Below are 25,812 nucleotides of genomic sequence, written 5' to 3'. Positions count from 1 at the left end.
TTCCATTTGATGGCACATGGCGGCAATGCCCCTTATTTCACCGTGCTTAATTGGTGGGTAAATAAAAACGACAACCATCGTGTCCATTATCACAAGTGATATCTACCAAATCAGAGTCCAGTGCATGTTCTATCTATATCATGAGCATGTGTTTCAGAATCACTATCAAATAGTGATGACACCAGGTGTTCGCGAAATGGTGAGCGTATCCTGCCCCACCGATGGCACCCGTCACAAACACATGCAAGGGCCAGCCAATTATTCGCCTAAAACAACCACGCGAACATATGATACAAGCCAAAACAGCGAGTTGCATCGGTCATCATTATCGCCGCTGATGTGTAAAATTTGGAATATGCGTAAAAACAAGTTTCTCTTGGGTTTCGCGATTGGAAATATACTGTGATTTTGAAGGACTAAATGACCCTGACCTTTAGTTTAAAAACAACAACATCATCTCAAACGTCTGTGCAATATGTATTGTTAAAGATAGAAAATATACAGTATGAAATTAAGAGCGTATGGCGGCATGATCTATGGCATTGACCCCATTGGCAGTATAATTTTACCTCGAACTATGGATCATAAAAAGCAGCATTTTAATATACAAAGCAATTTGATACGCCCTATATCTTGAAATTAAACGAACCCATGATGAGTTTCTCCAGTCGAAAATAAATGATATTTCAATATATAATATATTGAACTACATTATAAACTATTGGCCATTTTGAGATATATAATATTATAAACTTGATATCGAAGACACCCTTGGCATTATAGAGTATTAATATAACGACCTAGATTCTCAGCACTCGGATGTGTAATGAGCCAGTTTATTTGTATCAGGGAAACTGTTCAAGATTGGGAGGAAGTCTATCAGACTTTATTATTAATGAAGATGTTTCACAATTATCAGGGTTACAATAGCCTACTATCTCAAGTCTAACAAGAACCAAAGCTTGTCTAATCATGGTCAGACCATATAAAATGGTGATTTAGAGAAGGATGCGAAAAATGTGAAAATGTGAAATTACATGCCGGTATGATTAAATAAAAATATGATTGATATTTATTGGTGTCATGGTTATATTGATGCCAGGAAACAGCTGATCTGGTTAAGTGATGTGCGTGGAACTATGTAGAAGAGCAATCCTTTAGGAACCGACCATTTCATATTCTAGTTTGGGTGGGGTGGGGTTGGTTGTTGGAGGGGACTGGCATTTTGTATGTAGACTAGACATGTTTCAGCTACATCAGATTATTTTTCAATTTAATTTTCAACTTTGAGCCTAAATGTAAAATCTAACGTATTTTTGTGCAGACAATCTGTTTTTCAACAGACTGAAGCATGAATATTTTTTTAAGTGTTTTCCTGGATACTTTTTTTTTCGATAAAACCCCAGCCACCCCCGCCAAAATCTCAAAGGGTCTTGGAGGACATTTTAAAACATTTAAATCTATTTTTACGTGTAACTGATCGATCTGAAATACTGGAAATGCCAATCATTTGTCCAGATGTGTCCTACAGTGCAAGGTAAGATGGGTTAGCAATCAATCAGTGATGCTTACAGTGATAGATGACACGGTGTTGTGAAATCTTGATAAAAAGCGACGCTCCGAAGATGCTTGGTTACAAAACGGTTTCACAACCGACGGTCTTGCAATGATCATTGCGGCTTACGCCAAGCGTTCTTGCGTCTGTATAGCGTTGATTATACCCCGTGGGCTAACACCGTCATGGAGATAATATATTAAAAATATTAGTCGTTGTTTACGTGTGCCCTGCTTGTTTCAATTTAACCAGTTTAAATAAAGCATCATTGACATTTACACTGGAAAAAAGCAGATCATTTATGAAACTGAACAGCAACAGCAGCATCAAATGTCAGATACGTCGTTTGAGGATTTGGATTTGTTTGTTTGTTTTTTGTTTAACGCCGCACTCATATTCCAGCTATATGACGGCGGTCTGTAAATAATCGATCCACGCAATTGGGATCGATGACATGCATCAACCAAGTCAGCAAGCCTGACTACCTGATCCCGTTAGTCGCTTCTTAAGACAAGCATAGTCGCCTTTTGTGACAAGCATGGTTGCTGAAGACCTATTCTAACCCGGATCTTCACGAGTCTGAGGACTTGAAGTCGAACTGGTGAGTGAGGTAGGGGGAGTAGGTATTTTGAGTTTACGCCACTTTGGACAGAAGGTTAGTTTTATCACGGCGTGGGAACAGGAGAAGGGCTAATATACAGTAAACTACGGTTATAACGAACTCAAAGGGACAACTAACTTTAGTTTGTTATAACCGTAGTTCGTTATAAGCAAATATACAGCATAACTATATATAACTATAGCAAATAGTCGGGAAATAAAAATCAGTTCGTTATATCCGTCAGTTCGTTATAAGCGTGTTCGTTATAAACGTACTTTACTGTAAGTATATGTTTATGTAATGATCACTCCCCACTGGCTCGTCAAAGAGAGTATCCGGAAATCAACTAGTCTTGTACTGCCGTAGCCTGGATGAACCTACTCCGTCTTCAAGTGTCTGAAAGTGTTACACAATTGAAATAAATATATTCGTCCTGCAGTGAAATGACTGTGATGTTTCACTGCACACCCTCTTCCATCAACAAATATCTGAATCCGTGACATTTGTTATTTCCCAAAACGTCACGCGATGACGTCATCTATGACGGCCTTCAGTGTACATTATGACGTCATAAACGTAACACTGCATCGGCAATGTCAGCCTCGTAGAGTTGACATTCCACGTCAGTCATGTTCCATGAGACACTATGACACATTGGCAACTGATGACGTCATTGTCTAGAACGTCCTCCGCAGTGCCCGTAGGTGTATAGGGATCACTGAACGATTCAGACAATACCAGCTGCAAGCTGACACCACATAGGCAAGCATATCTTGGCATTAATCTTATGACAAATGTTGAAAGACATTAAGTGGGAGCACGCCCAATGTATCTGATAAAAACATGATGTTTGTCGTCAATACGTAATGGCGACCTTTCGAAACTAAAAAGAAATATGCATCATGCATTTATCCATGTACATCACTGCACGACCATTTTGAATCCTTTGATTGAAGCCAAATAGTCCCCTGTTGTGAATCTTGCAATGAAACTATTTCTTTGTATAAGCTAACAGAAACTACCTTGTATTTAATCCATTTTGAACACAATATGCACTTTGTAATAAATAATATGTAAGCTCTCTTTTCTGACTTTCGAATCATTTAGCCACTTTCCCCTCAATGATAACAACCAAGAATTAAGGAACTGATCTAAAACCACACCGAGAGAACGATCCAAGAGAAATTAAACTATTCTGACATTCTGCAGCTACGTAGAAGGCAAGTGGGTCAATGCTCCGGTTGAAATATCAAAAAGCCAATAAATTCATGAACAAGAGAACAATGCTGCAAGTTATCAAAAATACAACGATCCATTACTTCCACGTGTTCATGGAACACTAAGCACACCTATATCCGGAGAAAAAATAATAGCCGACGCAAGCATTATTTTTCCCTCTTGTCCTGACAAGCTGATCTAGTGGTCATTAAATCCTGTCTCGTGCAAGGAGAATGACGAGGAGATGTTCCCTGCGATTAGTTCCGCTTCATTAGATGTTTAGTCCGGCGTTGTGGAGGGCGGTAACATTAGGCTTGACATTCCCTGGAGATCATAAACCAGTCATATTGCTACCAACAACTCATCCAAGAGACGACCATCAAAGACAGTTAGTGCCGACCCTGGCTGGGTCCCATTGAGACGTTCAAGTCGTTGGTGTGGGATAATGGCATCAACTACACCACTTATTGAGGGATTGTGACGTAAGCGGGAAGGCAAGCAGGTGTCCCAACAAACCCTGCCTTTCGTCTCATTTAAGGACTTAAAGCTATACCGACTCAATACTTGTATAATCTGATGCAAATCCCGGCGATAATTGCCTAACGGACAGTGTCCCTGCCTAGTAAGCCACTGCATTACATACACCTTGAACGTCGTTGTCGTGCTTAGCGGCGATGTAGCCCTTACTGTGATGCGTGTCTGAAGATGCTGTTAAGTAACCCACGTTGTATAACCAAGCTCACGTAGGAACGTCGACAACAACGTCTCCAGATCACTTGATGCAAGAAACAGATACCATTGCACATTATACTGCGTGTGTTGAATAAATAACGTCGGTTGTCATAAAACACAGTCCGTTGTGAAAGCAAACGTTGATATCAGCGGATAATTGCTTGCTTGGTAACGGTAAACAAGGACACGCCGACATAATATTGCTGTAATTGGTTACGTTACCTCATAGAAACATAGACAGTGGTAATCAGTGCTTAGGAACTACAACTGCTGTTCCACACGTAAATAGGCTGATTTCGTGGAGATGCAGTTAAAATGAGAGGTCTCGAAGGATGGAAGGATGCAAGGAACACTGATGAACATGGACAGCGTTGTACATCTCCAATGTCCTAAAAACAATTTGTACGTCGTAATGTGTATCAATTCCCATGTCGGGCACGAACATTTTTGCTTCACAATGGCTGTCATGTTAATCGGGAAATTGAGAAGGTTATTCCTTGTGTTTGCAGTAAATGAACAGGTCTCCACCACAGAGACAAAGAAGTCAGCTTTAAATCAAATTGTATATGAATAGAGGCTGTTATGGCAAGTCGGGGTTGTCTCTCTGGAACTGGCTTTGAAATATTAGTTTCTTTAAAGGACTGGTCCCGCAGCTCATATTCAATAGCGGTTAGGGGTTACAGCCATTAGGGACAAGACATGATAGTCTTTGCTGGCAGTCATCATATAGAAAAGGGCCATGCGTTGTGTAATGCAATACTAACACCAAAGAAACACTATCTGCTGTGGGAGGTAAATATCAAGAGAATATTGTAGGTATATATTATGCATGAGTGCTTTATCGTTTACATATAACGAGAACACAATACCTTTGACATTAAACACCATACACATAACAAGAGGTGAATTCTATATATAAATGGGAATTCTTTGAAGGATAGGATAACCTCTTTTAAACTTTGTAAATTATTTAGTGACTGTTGTCCTCCCTTTATATTACAGACATACAGACAGACAGACAGGCAGAGTTTATTGAGTATTCAAGTCCTCCGGCCTATAACACAATAAATAATTATACATGCATATTAAATTTAATGCATTACATTTGTGTTATCGTCGTAGAACTCGTACTGTCGTTCCTACAGCCTTGGCAATGTTGAATGTCGCCGTATTGATTTCACACATTCTGCAAATATGGCAGTTCTCAAATTTTGAAAGTTCTTGCTATGAGACCGTTTTCAAGCCACATGAATTTAGCCAGAACCAGTTTTACCAATTTTCTGACAAAACAAGGTTTGTGTTGATTTTCTAGTTATTGAGTGGACGTCCACAGGAAATTGTTCAGCAGAATTTCGCCAATTGCTGTTCAACAAAAACTGGATTCTCATCAAAAGTAATTCATTGATCATATCATTATCAACGAGCAAAGACATTCAATTCCGATTCAGACACACGGAGGCGATGACAATAAAGCGCACCATACCAATTTTAATCGAATTTTAAAATTCAAGAACACTTATACACCGAGAGAACGTGAATTCATATTAATCTGCCAATACGCTCTAACAACGAGGACAAACAAGTGTTATTTTATCACAGATCAGTCATTATGTGTGAATTAGATGTTCTAGAACAACTCTATATCACCGTTCTGCTGTGAGGGGACGCTTAAGAGAAACCAACACTCTGTGTTCTAAATATACCTGGAAGCTGAGAGATGTTACAACAGGCCCTATGCTATTGTTAAACCCAGACGTAATGTAGGAAAGAAATATCCGACGCCATCATCATCTGTTATTACAATTATCGTACCAATTATATATAGATGCTATTTATCATGTGATTACGTGCACTTAATTGCCTATGAATATGAACTTTCGGAAGAAGGTAGCGATTTCGAATTTCTTACCGTAACCTCTTTTAACAGTTCCTCGGGTAGAATGATATGATCCACAGTGTATCCGCGACAAAGTTTGCGGTTCTTCTTCCATATCTTTCTGCGCATCGACATATCCAAGAAGGAAATGCACACTTGGGAATTAGGGTAAATCTACTAAAGAATATTTACAAAACATTGGCACAGACACACGTACGGAGGTAGCTCATCCATGGTGGGAGCACTACACACTGTCATCGAATATTCCTCATCCGACGAGAACACATCTCGGTGATGGGTCCTGCACGAGCCTGTCAACACGAGATATCCTTCCGCTGCGTTAACGCAGACCAGACTGTGTTTACGGTAGAGCACGTGTGGTGCTGGTGTTTAGAACAGATTCAATTGAGTCTTGCGGCCGAATACATCACTGTGTCACGGTGAGAGGCGAGTTGGATACCGGGACTCTTAGTGATGATATTGATTACCTACGCGTGCTGCTTGTCAATCTGAGGTCGCGTGCGCGCGCTCGGAGCAGACGACCACGTGCTACAATTGATGTCAAATTGGCGATATGTTGAAGGATCGAAGTTTGCTTTACTCGTGAAATCCGATGTAGAAACAGTAGCAGTGGTGGAATCTTGAACTCTGGACATGATATTGCCCACGTAACCAAAATTGGCAATATCTTTACAGCTAAAATTGGACAAAGGGGCTGCTTGTAGTCGCTGGAGAAGGACCGGGACACTTTTCAAATGTCAGCAACATATTCGTCTCCAAGCTAATGCATAATAACGGGGCACGAGATGGTAATTTGCCATGTTTATAATGGGAAGAACCAGATCTTCATTGCCACAAGGGTTTTCGCAATCTGGGAGCAAATATTCTCACAAACATGTCCTTATTTGGAAATGTCCGTTTGTCTTAGTTCCTCTCACATCGATCGTCTAATTGTTAAGTCAACACTCAGGTTATAGCTAGTATAAAGATTTCGGATATATCAGAATGTCGGTTAAAAAGGGGGATAGTGTAAACTAATTGCGTATTTGTTTACATGAATGGTGTGTGACAGTGTCAAGTGTGTTTGTGTTAGTGTGTGTAGTGTTTGTGTGTACGTTTGTGTGTATGTGTGTCTATGCGTGTGGGTGTTTGTGTTCACGCTATATATATATATCACGTTAGCTGGAAACTATTTGAGTATGGGCCAGACCACCCGTTGATTGATATAACGAGCGGACCACGCGGGAACAATGACACACTACCAACCAAGTCACCACGCCTGACCACCTGATCAATTCAGTCGGCTCTTACGAACAGCATGGGTGGCCGGGGACCTATTGTGACCCGGAATTCCCACGGAACACTATCCATACGAAGCTTGTCAAAAGGTAACAGCTGCTAGCCACGTCGTTATTAGCTTGAACATGCAAAACTTATTAAAGAAAGCAGATGAGGGTACTGATTTGGTATCTTCACCGCATCAAACCGAGATGTAGATCCTTCGAGTAGAACGATTCTCTTCAAGGATGACCGCGACAATCCTATTTCCATAATCATAAGAGATTCGAACCCACGATCATAGGTTCCTGGCGTGCCCAAGGGACGCAACTCTGCACAGCGAATTTCGGAGCTTTAGACAACTAGGACACCCGTGCCCCTACACGCGATAATCAGAAACATCCTTTTTTCTTTAGGTTAGTGTGAAATGTTTGAGAATATGGACAAAGATATATGAAAGATATACCGCATTTTGGTATTTCCATCAAAGTCTAACGTGCTGTTACTAGCCAGTATTGACATCATACTTAAGAAATGACTTTCACTATGAACTTAATAACCAAATGTTCACGCGTTCGACTTCACATCCGTGAAGATCCGGGGTAAAACAGGTCTTCAGCAACCCATGCTTGTCGTAAAAGGCGACTATGCTTGTCGTAAAAAGCGTCTAACGGGACTGGATGGTCAGGCTCGCAGACTTGGTTGATGCATGTCATCGTATCCCAATTACGTGGATCGATGCTCATGATGTCAGTCAATGGATTGTCTGGTCCAGACTCGATTATTTACAGACCGCCGTCATATAGGTGTAATATTAGCTAAGTGCGGCGTTAAACAACAAACATACAAACAAACAAGCAAATTGTACGAGTTAAATACAGAATGAACCTTCATAGAGCGAGGCCAAACTCTATGAACGTTGGAGCTTTAAAGTGAGTGAGTTAAACTTTAACGCCGCATCGGTAGTATTTCTGCAATATAACGGCGACCAACTTTAAATAAAAATATTACTTCAAATTTTGAATTCTTTGTCATGGTGATAAACAACATGAACTATTCAACAGATAGAATATACATAACACTAGGTAGGTCTCAGATTTCAACACAGCCGAAATAATTAAAATGTATTAGTCCGCAAAGGCGTCGTGCCATTCCAAACAGACCTCCAGTCCATATCTAATTCTACTTTAACATAATATGTGTATGCCGTCCTTGGTCCGACTCCACAAAGCGACGTAAGCACTACGAGTGATCGAATGTAGATGCTGTAGCTTAGGCTTAGGACAGTCTTAGCGCTAACGTCGCTTTGTAAAGCGGGGCCGGTCGACGAGCGAAACAACATGGGTTTACCATCCTGTCCGCGTTTTAGACATCAGGACTCCGAATCTGATGGAATATTCATCTTGGAGATGCGATATCAGACACAAACCGCCATTACCACTCATGTGTGGAAGAACATGCTAGAAGATGAAATAACGGTAAATTTTCCCTACCTGCCGTCGACGAAGTCTGGTGTTGGGTATGGACACAAAGGCAACGTCGGCACGCTTAAACATGTCGTTTCGGTTTTCTGGAAAAGAAATGAATGATACAACGCTAATATTACATACTTAGACAGTCAGACTTTGAATATTTTCGTTAATCATTAACCCATTTTGTGATCATGTGTATATTCAATGGAATAACTTAAAGGATGCGAGGGATGGGTTGGCTTGCCTAGTGGTTTAAGCGTTCGCTCATCACGCTGAAGACCCGGGTTCGATTCCCCACATGGGTACAATGTGTGAAGCCCATTTCTGGTGCCCCCCGCTGAGATATTGCTGGAATATTGCTAAAAGCGGCGTAAAACCATACTCTTGTTACACAATTGAAATTTTAATTATTGCAATATTTATAAAAAAATCAAATATACTAATACTCATTTTGTTCCCTAAACTAGAATATTAATGATAAAATACCACACTCGTATACACGCATTTGAGATGAATCAATTACTGGCTTAGCTGAAAAGCAGTTAATGATTCTAGCTAATCACACAGTGACTATACCATATCCAAAACTACGGAGACGGGGTCTACGGTGAACGAGTTTGAAGAGGTGCGTTTATAGCCGTAGTACTTATGGAGGTCGTACAGTGCAAAGTCCTTAGAAACCATCACATTGATGGAGTTTGAGTGATTTGATGGAGATGCTGGTTAATCTTAAGGAGAATATGCGCTGGAGGTTGGAAAATTGAGAGATTAGACAATAACTAACTACTCGGGAAAAAGAAGTGAACATGTTGAAAAGATGGTCTCATAGCTGTTGCAGAGAAGCAAAATTTATTATTTCCTAATTTGATTTTTAACGTGATTTCAAATACGATACAGCGTCACGGGGGATAGTGTGGCCCAAAGCTCCTTTTCACGGAATTTTTGTCAATTTTGACATAAACTACAGAAGGACAAAACTTGATTTCCAAAACTTTATAATAACCCTTCAAAACAGCATGGTTTTGAAAATGAAAACCCAGGACGATGGCTACGATATTAACTACCAAAAAACAAATGTCTACACGTTCATTTTTGTAGCAGGAAAGTTGAATGGGTGCAAAGCATTTCCTGCTTGCTCGTAACCTGGCAACACAAGACGAATTGTGATAGCTGGTCAGGTTTCAGTGAGTGAGTGAGTGAGTTTGGTTTAACGCCGCTTTGAACAGTATTTCAGTTAAGGTGTATCACGACGTACCAGCTTAATGTGGGAGGAACCAATCAAACCGGTTCACACGTGCGCAGCATCACCGTCATTCGATGTGATGACCCGTAGCCTAGAAACCACGTCTGAATGAATGTCGTTTTACGCCTCAGTCAGTGACATTATAGTTACATAGAAGCATCATAAACGCCAAGTCCCGGAACCGTGAAAATGACATAAAGATGCACGATCCATCGAATTAAATAAGTTCCGAGTTAAGTTAGTTCGGGTTAACGATGGTCAGTACTCTCTACTCATCACATAGGTCAGTGATCCCGACCAGCAATACCGTCGGCTGATACAGAGGCAACAATCCGCCTTGTCGTCTAAGGCGCCGCGATTCGCTGTGCAGAGTTGCGCCCCTTGGGCACGCCAGAAACCTATGATTGTGGGTTCGAATCCCGGTACGCCCCAATTATGTTTCTAGGTTTGTCAGCACCATACCCGTGCTCGTGGGTTTCACCGAAGTGGTAATCATCTGAGACCTGCATCACTTCGCGCTTTCCTCCCACATTAAGCTGACACGCCGCGATATGACTGGAATAATGTTAAAAGCGGCGTTAAACCCAACTCACTCACTCAACAATCCACACACCCAGGTCACGCCACGCACTCAGACAGTGCTCCAGCATAAACACCCGGTGTTCATTTTATCCAGCTCTTTAAAAAAGCATGGACTACCCGTGTCTATTCTGGCCTTGAATCCGTTGGGTAAAAAAAAGTGAAAAAATATACCATTAGTTTGTTTGTTCTTTAACGCCTCACTCAGCAATACCCCAGCTATGTGACGGTACCTTGTATTCTACAAACCACTGAGATCCAGTGCCAGTCAACGATATGAAGATGAGCAATATTCTGACAACGTCTGCATCATATAGTTCGTATGGCAACACAAAATAAGCATAAAACTCAACCCTGGGAATAATCTCTATTTTCTGCCGAAACAGATTCCACTGGGCGTAAAAGGCAAAAGAGTGATTAAAATTATATGAATGGATCACTGAAAATCAGCGATGACACCTGGTGTTTGCGAAAAGGATAAGCACATCTTGCTCTTCCAGAAGCGCATTTCAGCAATATTCATCAAGACCAGCTCCGGAATGGGTACAAAATCAATAAGCAAGCTTGTGCTCTAAATGCCTGTTCACGCCTTGTAATCCCATTATCGCGATCACAATGAAATATTTACCTGCCACGATTATATAAAAGAATCTGTCCATGTATCAAGCAGGTTATTAAATAATTCAAGATTAATGTGAGACTTGGCAATGCCAATTGTGTTAATCCATTACACAATAGCTTGCCTATCTCACGCGATACCTGAAGATCAATGGAGTCGTATTGATCTGTCAAACATTGTCGTTGTGGATATTTTCCGGATTGAATGGATAACATGTGATTCGTTCACCATGTGTAAAGCCATTGAGAAATAGTTGTGGTTAATTAAAAAAAATGTTTGCCGAGGAGTAGATACTATCGTTTCTCGTCGGCCAAGCCAGAAGACATAACGCTAATTAACTTGCCTTTGAAGAGGCCGATCTTGGTCCGAAAAACCGTACGATTTTTGCGCATTTGATGAGTTAAAGATAAATGACAAATGATTCAACCCAATTGATGACGAAGTTGGCCTATTTTCATCACATGTGAGCAATTACGGAGACAGTCGTTACTCTGTTGACTGAATTCGGTATTAATTCAAAGGTCAAATATCCAGATTAATGGGCTGGTATGTGCTAATTGAATCTAGTGGTCGTTAGTATCTCTTTGTAGTCGGGGTTTTATTGACAAGGATGCCTAACTTATGTATTTAGCAAAGCTTGTCGTCAGTCAATTGGGACTCGGTATGTTTTCATGTACATTGTCATCGATGGGTTGTTCAATAATTGGCTCCTTCAACACATGACCCGACCTTGACCTTGACCTATACGCATGTCACCCACATCGACAGTAACCGATGTTTTGAACTTGATGGAATAAATTTTTGAATATAACTCATTCAATTTATGTTTTTGGCATAAAGCTTCTGTTGCCTTGGTCTATACAGGCAACCTTTATGTATGAACTGACTGTATTGCATTAAACATTGAGACATGTTATATTACTAATATCATCTATACAGGTTATATTGATAATAACAGTCACACAGGCTGCATTTCTAATAACAACTATATAGAGTGTATTCATAATAACAACCGTATAGACTGTATTCATAATAACAACCACACAGGCTGTATTTATAATAACAACCATACAGGCTGTATTCATAATAACAACCATACAGGCTGTATTCATAATAACAACCATACAGGCTGTATTCATAATAACAACCATACAGGCTGCATTCATAATAACAACCATATACGCTGTATTCATAATAACAACATATATCCTGTATTCATAATAACAACATATATCCTGTATTCATAATAACAACATATATCCTGTATTCATAATAACAAGCACATAGGTTGTATTCATAATAACAACCATACAGGCTGTATTCATAATAACAACCATATACGTTGTATTCATAATAACAACATATATCCTGTATTCATAATAACAACATATATCCTGTATTCATAATAACAACCATATAGGCTGTATTCATAATAACAATCATGCAGGCTATATTCATAATAACAACCATATAGGCTATATTCATAATAACAACCATATAGGCTATATTCATAATAACAACCATATATCCTGTATTCATAATAACAAGCACATATGTTGTATTCATAATAACAAGCACATAGGCTGTATTCATAATAACAAGCACATAGGCTGTATTCATAATAACAACCATATATCCTGTATTCATAATAACAAGCACATATGTTGTATTCATAATAACAAGCACATATGTTGTATTCATAATAACAAGCACATAGGCTGTATTCATAATAACAAGCACATAGGCTGTATTCATAATAACAATCATATAGGCTGTATTCATAATAACAACCATAAAGGCTGTATTCATAATAAAAATCATGCAGGCTGTATTCACAATAACAACCATAAAGGCTGTATTCATAATAAAAATCATGCAGGCTGTATTCACAATAACAACCATAAAGGCTGTATTCATAATAAAAATCATGCAGGCTGTATTCACAATAACATCATAGGCTGTATCAATAATATCCATAAAGGCTGTAACAATAACATCTATGAGGCTATGTCACCAGTTTCGGCCATACAACCTGTATCAAGTTACTGGGTAAGATCTAGATCAACATATTCCTTTGACATTGCTCAAAAGATAACCCTCATCAGCAGAACTTGTAAGATTGATTGAAGAGTGATACCGAAAGTTTAAATTATCCCCAAAGGCACCCTCTCGCGAGACCTTATTGTTTTGTCTAAAAGTAAAATAATCGAGATAAAATATTCACAAGCCTACTAGTCCGAAGGGAATGTGTCTATCCAATTTCTCAGCGCAGTAAAGTCGTATTGTGGTGTCGTGAATCATACAGTCTCTGACGTGTATGGGAAACTACATGTATGTAGTGCATGTATACTACTCAAAATAGTAAAACAACACAAAACAGTTTAACTTTTGACATATGAAAATACCGTGTGTTCTTTAACTTCTTTTGGGTAATATACATACATGTCGACATGTTCCTTGGATCGCAGACAAGGCTAACCAACTTTCACGTAAATCCATGACAACAAAGATCTGCATCCATTTGCTTTGAAATGTTAATGGAAAAAGAAATATTTGGCATTTTAGAAGTTGAATTTATCAATTAAACAACCAACTTAGGGTACTTATTCATCATTATTGAGTCTGTGCATCAAAACACCAAAGTATTACTAAAGTATCAGACAAATTATTGTTTATCACTTGTAACACTTTGTTTTCCTGTCAAAGGGACAAAATGTCTTTGGCATCCATACCATGGTAGATGTATTCAAATATGGACTTGTAGATGCATTCAAAGATGTACTAGTAGATGCATTCAAAGATGGACTAGTAGATGCATTCAAAGATGGACTAGTAGATGTATTCAGACATGGACTAGTGGATGTATTCAAAGATGGACTAGTAGATGTATTCAAACATGGGCTAGTCGATGTATTCATAGATTGACTAGTAGATGTATTCAAACATGGACTAGCAGATGTATTCAAGGATGGACGAGTAGATGCATTCAAAGATGGACTAGTAGATGTATTCAAGGATGGACGAGTAGATGCATTCAAAGATTGACTAGTAGATGTATTCAAGGATTGACGAGTAGATGCATTCGAAGATGGACGAGTAGATGTATGCAAAGATGGACTAGTAGAGGTATTCAAAGATGGACTAGTCGATGTATTCAAAGATGGACTAGTGGATGTATTCAAAGATGGACTAGTAGATGTATTCAAAGATGGACGAGTAGATGTATGCAAAGATGGACTAGTAGAGGTATTAAAAGATGGACTAGTGGATGTGTTCATAGATGGAGTAGTGGATGTATTCAAAGATGGACTAGTAGAGGTATTCAAAGATGGACTGGTATGAGGTATTCAAAGATGGACTAGTGGATGTATTCACAGACGGAATAGTGGATGTATTCAAAGATGGACTAGTAGATGTATTCAAAGACGGACTAGTGGATGTATTCAAAGATGGACTAGTAGATGTATTCAAAGACGGACTAGTGGATGTATTCAAAGACGGACTAGTGGATGTATTCAAAGATGGACTAGTATCAGCTTTACACCCCCTTGGAGGTTCAGGGTTAGAACTGGCCCCAGCAACCGATGCGTGCCAAACAACTCGGGGGTCGGTGACTTACGTGTCATCGTACTTCTACGATGTTCATATGATCAGTCACTGGTTTGCCTGGTCGAGGCTCCATTCATTAGAGGCCGTAGCGATATATGGACTATTGCTGAGTGCGGCGTTACACAATAAGCAAACAACGTATATGCACTTCGACAAGATTAGTACTATTGAAGGCTCTCTATACACATGAAGGCTTGAAAGAGACAGACATACATGTTCAATTCTGAACTATCGCACACTGCTGCATTTTATACCTCTCTTCCCAAGTGTCTACCGCTGTTTTGTTTGATACCTCTCTTCCCAAGTGTCTACCGCTGTTTTGTTTGATACCTCTCTTCCCAAGTGTCTACCGCTGTTGTGTTTGCTACCTCTCTTCCAAAGTGTCTACCGCTGTTGTGTTTGATACCTCTCTTCCAAAGTGTCTACCGCTGTTTTGTTTGATACCTCTCTTCCCACGTTTCTACCGCTGTTTTGTTTGACACCTCTCTTCCCAAGTGTCTACCGCTGTTGTGTTTGCTACCTCTCTTCCAAAGTGTCTACCGCTGCTGTGTTTGCTACTTCTCTTCTTATTCAAATAACCATTATGACCAAATTTGAATATAAATGATAGGAAATCTCTACTTGTAATTGTAAAACTAGAAGTTAAAAATTAGGATCGGATTTCTAACCCCAGCAGCCATTCGAACACTATACAACCCGTTCTCAGTATTGGCATCACGAGGCTCCACCACCATGGCGATGTAACCAATTGGTCTTCATGCATTAATTACTGATCGAGTCGATTTTTTACCATTTCTGATCACACAGATCTTTCTTTCTTGTTTTTTCTTCCTTCTGGGGAAATAACATCGCCTTCGCTCCGTATTGATCGATCCTAATTAATCCACATGTCTGCCCACAGTACCGATCCTTCAATATGTACATAATTCGAATGAGTATGCTTAAGTACTGATATGCATATAATTGTCATTCAAAGATATTATTAAACACATTAAAAAACATTGACGATAAATACTTAGAGTTGCAGACAGTAGTACCGGATTGCAAAAGGGAGTCACGGTTGCCTCCCCTAGCCGTCCCAGGAACCCACGATCTCGTTCACCTCTAATCACCCAACACCGCTTTTAGCAATATTCCAGCAATATCACGGTGGGGGACTCCAGAAATAGGCTTCATACATTGTACCCATGTGGGGATTCGAACTCGGGTTTTCGGCGTGACGAGCGAACACTTCAACCACTAGGCTACCCGATCACACATGATACCGAACACATCCACAATCTGATCAAGCAAATGTTCTGATAATTCCAAATGTTACATTCTGTAAAACCAGAAGCAAAAGTACACACATGCTGTGTGTTTGAATAAACCGAACAACCTATTGATTGGCCATTACCGATGGTTATCCATCCATTCCACCAGGTATTATTTATGCAAATGGCAACAAATAAAGGATTTAACAACCATATGATATAATTATTCCTTTCTTTTTGAACTCTGAAATGTCAGCAATCCCAACTCACATCTCATAAAAGAAAATTGAAATCAGAATTTAAAACAAGCTGGTGACGTGCGATCAAAAGAGTTGAAGCGTTTTATGATGCTCTTTGCATTTTAGTTGGGACGACCAAGGCAGCGGGAGTTTTCATCCTGACCTTTGATGCAAACGATCTAGGAGTGCCTCGGTATAACTTCACAGCGGTTGAGAAATCAATACATCTTGGGATTTTTTTTCAGGGTGACCGAGCCTCGAGGCATCGCATGTTCAGTGAGAAAATGTAGACACAACCCCATCAGAGACACATGAAAGAGAAGCACTTTAAAACTGATTTCTATGTACGGTGTGATATCTAAACATCCGTCTCTGATTTTGCCATAGTCAGCAATTTTCCAATGTCAACTGACTTGAGTGTGTCATATGGAATAATAACGGTAAAGTCGGAATCGTACAAAGCTGCTCTTAGCAGAGATTTCTTTTGATTATGGAGGGTTTTTTCGCTTTTATATATATATATATATATTATGACCATGAATGTTGAATATTAACAGGTATCAGTAGAAATACATTTCTGTAAACGAAAGGTAATTTCATGTCCCTGAGATGCTGTCACCATATCAGTTTTTATTTAGGGTGATTTTGATTCTCTTTAAAGCTTCAAGACAGTGATTGACATCATGAGCATAGACCTAGGCAGTTGGCATACGGTGACATGCATCAACCAAGTCAGCGAGCCTGACCACCCGATTTCGTTAATCGTCTCTTCCGACAAGCATGGGTTTCCGACAAGACCAAATCTAACCCGCATCTTCACGGGTTATCAAAGAATCGTAACGGCATCGTGCGGTGCACTGTGAAAGATAGTGAAACAACAAATTCATTGTTCATCTTGTCAAGCTAAAAGAGGGTTTCAATTTCCCTGAAACGAGTACAAGCACGGAAGCTGTTCAATGCTAGTATTAGCAAACATTAAGTTTGATGGTCACTTCTTCAGATGGAGAACATTTATATTGAATCTCTGACATCCACATTTTTACTACTTTTGAAAGATTAAGTGATGCACAGGCAAGTATTGCATAATGTGCACGTGGTATTGGGTTGTACATTAGAAAAGATAAAGAGCGTTACAATATATTAACAGGATGTTATATTTTTAGCGGACAAATATTATTTGCCTTGCTTTTTCGGAAGCAATGCCTTTATATCATGATAAGGTGCTCTCTATCCCTTAATATATAACTATCCTTGAACCGCTGTAGCTCACCCTTCACATTTCTTTAAAATGGCACAATGGCATTAGTATATGATATTAATATCACCCATGATAAAGGATCATTCATTTAAATAAGAATTAATGTAACAATCGCCACGAAAAACAGCGGATGTATTTGTGAACAGTGTCATAATACCTACACTTATGGCCATACATAGCTGGCTTTAATGTTCTCCAAATACGACCCACATGATTCCAATTCAATTCCACTATGATAAGGCAAAGGCAGCTTATTTGAATTTTTGTTTTTGTTTGTTTGCTAATTTGTGTGTGAGTGAATGGTTTTACGTCAATATCACAGCGGGGAACACGAGAAATGGACTTCACACATTCTACCCATGGCGGAAATCGAACCGGGGTTTTCGGCATGGCGAACGAACGCTCTAACCACTAGGCGACCCTTCTTCCCATATTATATAAGTGTGTACGTGTTTTACCAAGTGTATGAAACGAGTGTCAGACCTGTATATTTACCGTGTCAGAATGAGGGAAGTACAATCGTGAACAAAATCACCAGTCTCCTAAAATCAGTATACTGCAGCTTTAATGTAATAATCTATTATTCGTCCATAAGGGCAAAGGACTTTCTTCTATGGACAAGACTAACAGTATCCAGATGACGTAAACAATGCTAGTGAATGACGTCATCATCGTTTGTGACGTCACTAAATCTCACGTCAATGACGGAGTACGCAAAATCATCATTAGAAAAGAGCTTCGCTTATGGAATGGATAAGAATCAAGTTTTTTATTAATCGTAACATATGCTACGGGAAAAAGAAACCGACTTTAAAGCAAATTCATTCATACCTACATTCAGTCATAACAAAACGGCTTAACCTGTTTCAAGTATGTAAACAGTGGTGAGTCGAGGTGAAATGGGGTTTAACGTCGCGTCCAAGATTATTGCACTTATATAGCGACGTGCATGTACGTGTGTGTGTTTGTGTGGCTGCTTGTACTAGTCCGGACTGATGCCGATTTATAGTGCTAGCTCACTGAGATACCATGCCGCAGTTTAACATGAATACCCCACTCAGACACAGTATACTGACTCCGAGCCGACCAGTCCTTGTTTTAGACCCTTAATGCCGAGCGTCAGACAGGGTAACAACAAGTACCATCTTTTAACGTCTTTTGGTATGACGCGGTCGGGGATCGAACCCCCGACCTTCCGCTCCCTGGGCGGACGCTCTACCCCTAGACCACGAAGGCGGTCACGTAAACAGTGAGTGAGTGAGTGAGTGAGTTGGATTTAACGCCGCTTTTAACAGTGTTCCAGTTATATCACGGCGTGTCAGCTTAATTTGGGAGGAAAGCCCGAAGTGATGCAGGTCTCGTTTACCACTTCGGTGAAACACACGAGCACGGGTTTGGTGTGACAAACCTAGAAACATAATCGAGGCGAACAGGGATTCGAACCCACAATCATAGGTTTCTGGCGTGCCCAGGGACGCAACTCTGCACAGCGAATCGCGGCGCCTTGGCCGACTGGGCCACCCGTGCCCCCTACGTAAACAGTCAAGTACCTAATGTATACAGGATTGATGTCTCATCACGCCCATCTCCCAACTGATAAAAATCAGTGTTAATGACTAAGACCCCTTACTTCTTGACTTTATGTAAATTCTATAATACTTTCTATACACATGAAGTACCCAGTATTGGTGTGATGCGTGGCAATACCACGAGGATTTAATCATGGAGGTTCGAAGTGTCTTCCTGAGTGAGTGAGTTGGGTTTAACGCCGCTTTTAACAGTATTCCAGTCATATCACGGCGTGTCAGGCCTAATGCGGGAGGAAATCGAGGAAACATGTGAATGTGTTCGGTTAACTATCATTTTAAAGCATTGTACCTGAAGAAGATTCGGAGTCGGACTGGTTTCCATAATCCTCGACGCTGCGCCACATCTGTGGGGAGATTGAAGGTGAAGGCAGTATATCCAATCGGTCATCATCGGAACTTTCCGTGACTGCGGCTAATTCCGAACAGTTGTATCGTGAGTCTCCGTCATCTTCATCATATGATGTGAAGCTCGTATGTCTGGAGAGATCCGTGTGTCTGGAGAAACAAGAGTGAGTGAGTGAGTGAGTGAGTGAGTGAGGAGTGAGTGAGTGAGTGAGTGAGTGAGTGAGTGAGTGAGTGTGTGAGTGAGTGAGTGTTGTTTAACGCCGCACTCAGCAACATTCCAGCTGAGTGCGGCGCATTCCAGACAATGCAGTGATTGACATCATGAGCATCAATCCACGCAATTGGAATACGATGACATGCATCAACCAAGTCAGCGAACCTGACCACCCGATCCCGTTAGTCGCCTTTTACGGCAAGCATAGTCGCCTTTTACGGCGAGCATGGGTTGCTGAAGACCTGTTCCTCCCCGGATTTTCACGGGTAAAGTGAGTGAGTGAGTGAGTGAGGTCATGAGCACGCGTATGCTATCAACAAACCAAGGAACACAAATGGTACGAATCTAAGATTCAAACCATCATAAAGGATGCATCTAGGGGTTTGGTTTTGTTTGTTTGTTGTTAACGCCGCACCCAGCAATATTCCAGCTTTTTGACGGCGGTCTGTAAATAATCGAGTCTGGACCAGACAATCCAGTGAATGATATCATGAGAATCGATCCACGCAATTGGGATCGATGACATGCATCAACCAAGTCAGCGAGCCTGACCACCCGATCCCGTTAGTCGCCTTTTACGACAATCATAGTCGCCTTTTACGGCAAGCATGGATTGCTGAAGACCTATTCTACCCCGGAATCTTCACGGGTCGGCATCTAGGGGACGCAATTCTCAACGTATTGTTACATATCTATCAATCAGATCACACGTCCACACATGTTCCACCTTGATAATTATTTAAATTTGGAAGGTTAGACAGTATTTTCAGTAACATGTTATCTACAATAATACGAGTATATTTTAGCGCTTTGAAGAACGGGTCATTTTCAAATATGTTGTTTCAATCATATCTGCTTTCGGCGGATAATCGAGACGCTTTATATATATTTGATGTAGCCATGTCTTTCACAGTATATATACCCTTATATGCAATTGAAAACGTGTACACTTGTGCAATGGTATTTTGTAAGACACAATTAAGGGACCATATGCACGAAGCACTTTAGCGCAACGGCAATTGCAGATCTATGTTTAACTATGCGAGTTAAGACAGTCATAACACAAAGATCGTATGAAGCAAGTAGGACCAGATTTCCTTTCCACAAAGCGATCTCATTGGTACGACTACCATAAGTCCATGTTAAGGTATTGGAGTTACGATGTCTTAGCGCTAAGATCGCTTTGTGGAAAGGGGCCTTGTTCCTATTATGTATCGTAACAAAAACATCGCCAGGGCAATAACAGAATCATTAAGACCACAAACGTTGGAATAAGGATAAAAACGTTCTCTGCAAATATATCTGCAAACATTTATCATTCATAGAGAACTGGATAAAGTCTGTAGGATAACCAGGAACTATTTTGGTGAATACATATGGCGGGTTTAATGATAGCGTGGACGCCGCTGTAGGATTGGTTTACAATGTTTGTATGATTGGAAAAAACGCGGGTTGTTTAACATTGACGAAAATGATTCCTGATGGCTGGCTGTGTGTGGTTTTATAAAACCTAACTCGTAATCCAATATCTAACGTAAAGTATTAGAGCCTAATTCAAAGCTTCATTCACACGAAAATGAAATTTCCCCCTTTGAGACTAGTTTCAATCGAACCTCAGGCTAATATTGCCCGCGTTCTTACCGCGATGGTGCTTGTTGTCGAGACAACACCGTCTACCGATATTTGATGGCGACGTTTAAGGATGGGATCAAAGTGACACAGATGGGTGGAAAGTGACATCCTGGATATATTGTTACTTTTGAAAACCTGAAAATGACGTGGGCCCTATTGTCCGGCTAACGGCGACGAATCATGTTGGACGGCTGACTGTGTGAGAATTTATGCCGTTCAAGCAGTATTCCAGCAATGACTGCAAACATGGACTTGACACATTGTATACATTTGTACCCCCAGTGCTATCAAACTGCCCATTGTTATTTATTTATTTATTTATTTATTTATTTATTTATTTATTTATTCATTCATTCATTTATTCATTCATCCATTCATTCCTTCATACAGTTACATATGTATATGGACTTGAAGTGGAGAGTGAAACCCTAGGCTTTCAAACTGCCCATCGTTATTTATTTATTTATTTATTTATTTATTTATTTATTTATTTATTTATTTTTTATTTATTTATTTTAATAAAAAAAAATTAAAATTATATTTTTTTTAAATTTATTTATTTGATTCATCCATCAATCCATCCATCCATCAATCGATCTATCCATCCATCCTTCTATTCATTCGTTCATTCATACAGTTACAAATGTATATATGTTTATGATTTAATATCAACAACGCTAAATAGTTACTCAAACTGTGTGGTTTGAGAGCTGAATCAGTAAAACTTTGAACACATACTGTGAGTGAGTGAGTGAGTATGGTTTTACGCCGCTTTTAGCAATATTCCAGCAATATCACGGCGGGGGACACCAGAAAATGGGCTTCACACATTGTACCCATGTCGGGAATAGAACCCGGGTCTTCAGCGTGACGAGCGAACGCTTTAACCACTAGGCTACCCGACCGCCCCTGAACACATACAGAGCGTGACTACGACGGCCTTGTTCACGTGTTTCCTCAGGAACATTAAGTGATGCACACATTAAAACCCCATTTGAAAACAAGTTTTTCACCTATATTATTAACTGTCTACACAAATCACGCACCAAATCCACGCTCCTTTCCATCCTTCATACTGCAGGTCTCGGTTACCAGAGAATATTATTAAGCGTGATTTAAATCCAAATGACAAACGTGTACCGAGAACATGATGTCCGCCTGTCACCGAAACTAGATTTTATCTCCAACTGAAGTTGAATAAAGTTGAGGATCGATACAAAATAGTTCAAAATGTGCAATAAAAGAAATGTTTGGACCAGATGACGATATTTTCACAGATTTACTGTCCGTTTGGGCACACGCCTACGTTGCAATTCTTCAAGTTGAATACAAAACACTATATCAAGTTTTAAACGACGATACAGCTTTAACCTTTAAGTGTTGGATCAGAGCTTACCGCCTTTGTCGCGTATAAATGTCAGAATATCACACCGTGTGCTACATGTGATCATTTTGCTTCACTGCAAACTTGATACGTATCCAAGTGGGGAAAAAGACAGCAAGAGGGGATTATGGTTGAAATACCTTTACTTGGTACATGGAGGCATGTTAAGGTGGCACGAAGCGACCGCTACAACATGGCGTTAAACGCGGTTCCATAACAATAATGGAGGTTTTGGCGTTATCATTAGTTCCATTCTTAAGTCAGATTTAAAATTGTTGTCGTCTCAAACTAATGGAAAACAAATGTTGTAATACACAGCTCAAGTTTATCTGTTGACAAAATGACAAATACAGTCATACATAGTCATCCTGCGACAGGTGAGTGAGTGAATATGGTTTTACGCCGTGCAATGTTCCAGCAATAACACGGCGGGGGAAACCAGAAATGGGCTTCACACGAGTGAGTGAGTGAGTGAGTGAGTGAGTGAGTGAGTGAGTGAGTGAGTGAGTGAGTGAGTGAGTGAGTGAAATACACAGATGGCACTTGAGTGAGTGAGTGAGTGAGTGAGTGAAATACACAGATGGCACTTGTGTGAGTGAGTGAGTATTAAAGCAGCTTTAACAGTATTCTAGTTATATCACGGCGTGTTAGCTTAGTGCCAACGGAAAGCCTCAAGTGACGCAGACGTTTACCACTTTTCTGAAACACACGATCCGGGTATGGTCCTCACAAACCTAGAAGTATAATTAGGGCACACATGTATTCGAAGCCACGATCATAGGCTACTGGCAAACCTAAGGGACGCAACTCTGCACCATGAATTGCGGCGCCTTGGACGTCCGGGCAAACGTGTCCCTTTCAATATCAGTGAATACAGTATCGCCTAGTGCGTTAATGGTCCCGGGGCGTTTAAAGAAGTACTACATGAGGTCGACCCACGATCAAATGATCAGTGTGAGACAGAATCAGTTATTTGTGGAATGTCTTACACACCTTCACCAGAGCTTCACATAAACCTCAATGGCATCAAAGGCGTCTTCAGTTCCTGCAGTTCTACTGCACCAATTAGCGGAAGGTCAGACCGAACCAGGAACATTGCATTAGGACATAACGCAATTACAGGGAGGAAATCAAATCATTGGACACTCTCTGTACAAGCTACTGTCGATGGTTCTGAAGGCCACGACAGCAGTCTGTAATTGAATTTACCTTATTGCTAGTTGCTGGTCGTCTTCAACGCGGTATCTACTCGTCAGTCATGTTCATCACACTGATTTGCAGAGACCAAGATTGAAAACTGAACTTGGCATTTGTTGGAATTGGTATTTATTGGGATACTGTTATCTGAGAAGTGATGGTTAAAACGATCAAGGCAAAAACAGACTGATTTATATATTACATTTCTTTGGTTCCTTGAGGGAAATAAAACATTTTTCTTGATATGAATATGACTCTTTGTTTATAAATAAGATCTCAAAAACTCTCTGAGGATATGTTTTATTAGTCTGGCGAATTTTAATCTTTATATATGTCCAATAAACCATCCAACATGGTAGAGCCTCCAACGATATACTTTGAATGAAAAACAGACAATTACGACGTTGCTATTGTCCATGATTGTATTGTAAAATATGTGTGATCACAGACACTAGATGGTACGGACTCATGTATGTATAAAGAATTTCAAGGCTGTTTCTTGCTCTTTCCGTGCGTAAACAGACATAAAGAAGTTGAAATCTGCTTCATCTCGAGTTTCCAGGAACTGACTGATGTCAAACTTGGAGCTCCTATATTCTCATGAAAGTTACCACTTAAGTATATGACGTGGGATCCCCCGGAGAGTTAACGAGTTTGTAATCATTTCTGTACAGACAGATGGGTGAGACAAGAATTTAAAAATCAATTTTATCCTCGATACAATATTCGTTTTATAAATGGTTGTTTTCTTACTAAACTGATTGTTGTGATTGATAAATGGACATGTGGGAGACAATTCCACATTTGACGCATCAGTGACAAAAAAGATGTCCAATAGGTATTTCCCCATTTTGACTAGAACCATATTGTTATCTTCCCTGTTTTTTTGCACGTGAATAATTGACTTGCCCTTGCATGTGTGTGTGACGGGTGCCAACGGGGGCCAATACCTGGTATCATCATTGTTTGATAACGATTCGGAAACACATGCTTATGATATAGTCGGAATCGTACAACGGATCCTGCTTTCAAAAGAGATTTTTGTTATGATTATTGTAAGGGGTTTTGTAGCTCTTACTTGTAGAAGACACCACATGCTACAATTACATATACGATTAAACCTGAGATTATAATTATAGGTACTCGTGTCATTTATGTCGTTTAAGAAGAGTACCATTGTGGCCTCGGCAGATTCCGTATCGTCACCGTGGCCATATATCTGTACTTCGGTTATCTCGAAGTATGTATAACTCAAGATATGTTCGACGCACCTGACTTAACGAGGTTTCGCTTTACCCGAGATTTCTTCATTTCATCCGAGAATGAAATTATAACTGAATCCATAAAGTTGTTTTACGCTGTTACATATTGAAAGATATTCCTGGGGTGTATTTTAGAGTGAGTGAGTTGGGTTTAACGCCGCTTTTAACAGTATTCCAGTTATATCACGGCGTGTCAGCTTAATGTGGGAGGAAAGCCCGAAGTGATGCAGGTCTCAGACGTTTACGACTTCGGTGAAACCCACGGGCGCAGGTATGGTGCTGACAAACCTAGAAACATAATCGGGGCGAACCGGGATTCGAACCCACAATCATAGGTTTCTGGCATGCCCAAGGGACGCAACTCTGCACAGCGAATCGCGGCGCCTTAGACGACTGGTCCACCCGTGCCCCCGTGTATTTTAGAATCTGCTTCACACTCATTAGCCTAAATCAAAGCGAAACATCAAAGAAAGACTAAATAACTTCATCTTGATCTTCAATGCCAAAAACATCATATGCCGAAAGAATAAATGACATCATTACATTTCATGCGTAGAGATTGTTCCCAGAAAAGAAATAAAAAATAATTTCGTTTCCATTTTAAATGCAAAAATCATAATTTCAAGAACGCTTCAACATGAATCTATGTATCTCCCC

The 25,812-nt window shown here is 40.1% G+C and overlaps 1 protein-coding gene across 8 annotated transcripts in view; it reads right to left on the bottom strand.

Moving 5' to 3' along the window:
* Positions 1 to 25,812, bottom strand: part of LOC124136023 — a 211,957-nt gene that overhangs the window by 82,751 nt on the left and 103,394 nt on the right. For all 8 annotated transcript variants that reach the window (XM_046501762.2, XM_046501767.2, XM_046501761.2 and 5 more), the window contains 2 exons: positions 19,411 to 19,616; positions 8,754 to 8,830 (listed from right to left, as the gene is read on the bottom strand). In XM_046501762.2, the coding sequence (XP_046357718.1) occupies positions 8,754 to 8,830; positions 19,411 to 19,616 (283 nt within the window). The remainder of the gene's footprint in view (positions 1 to 8,753; positions 8,831 to 19,410; positions 19,617 to 25,812) is intronic.

Source organism: Haliotis rufescens, unplaced genomic scaffold (genome assembly GCF_023055435.1).
Source record: "Haliotis rufescens isolate VD_foot unplaced genomic scaffold, xgHalRufe1.0.p SCAF_44, whole genome shotgun sequence".
Lineage (NCBI taxonomy): Eukaryota > Metazoa > Mollusca > Gastropoda > Lepetellida > Haliotidae > Haliotis > Haliotis rufescens.
This window is presented reverse-complemented; position numbering and strand designations above follow the sequence as displayed.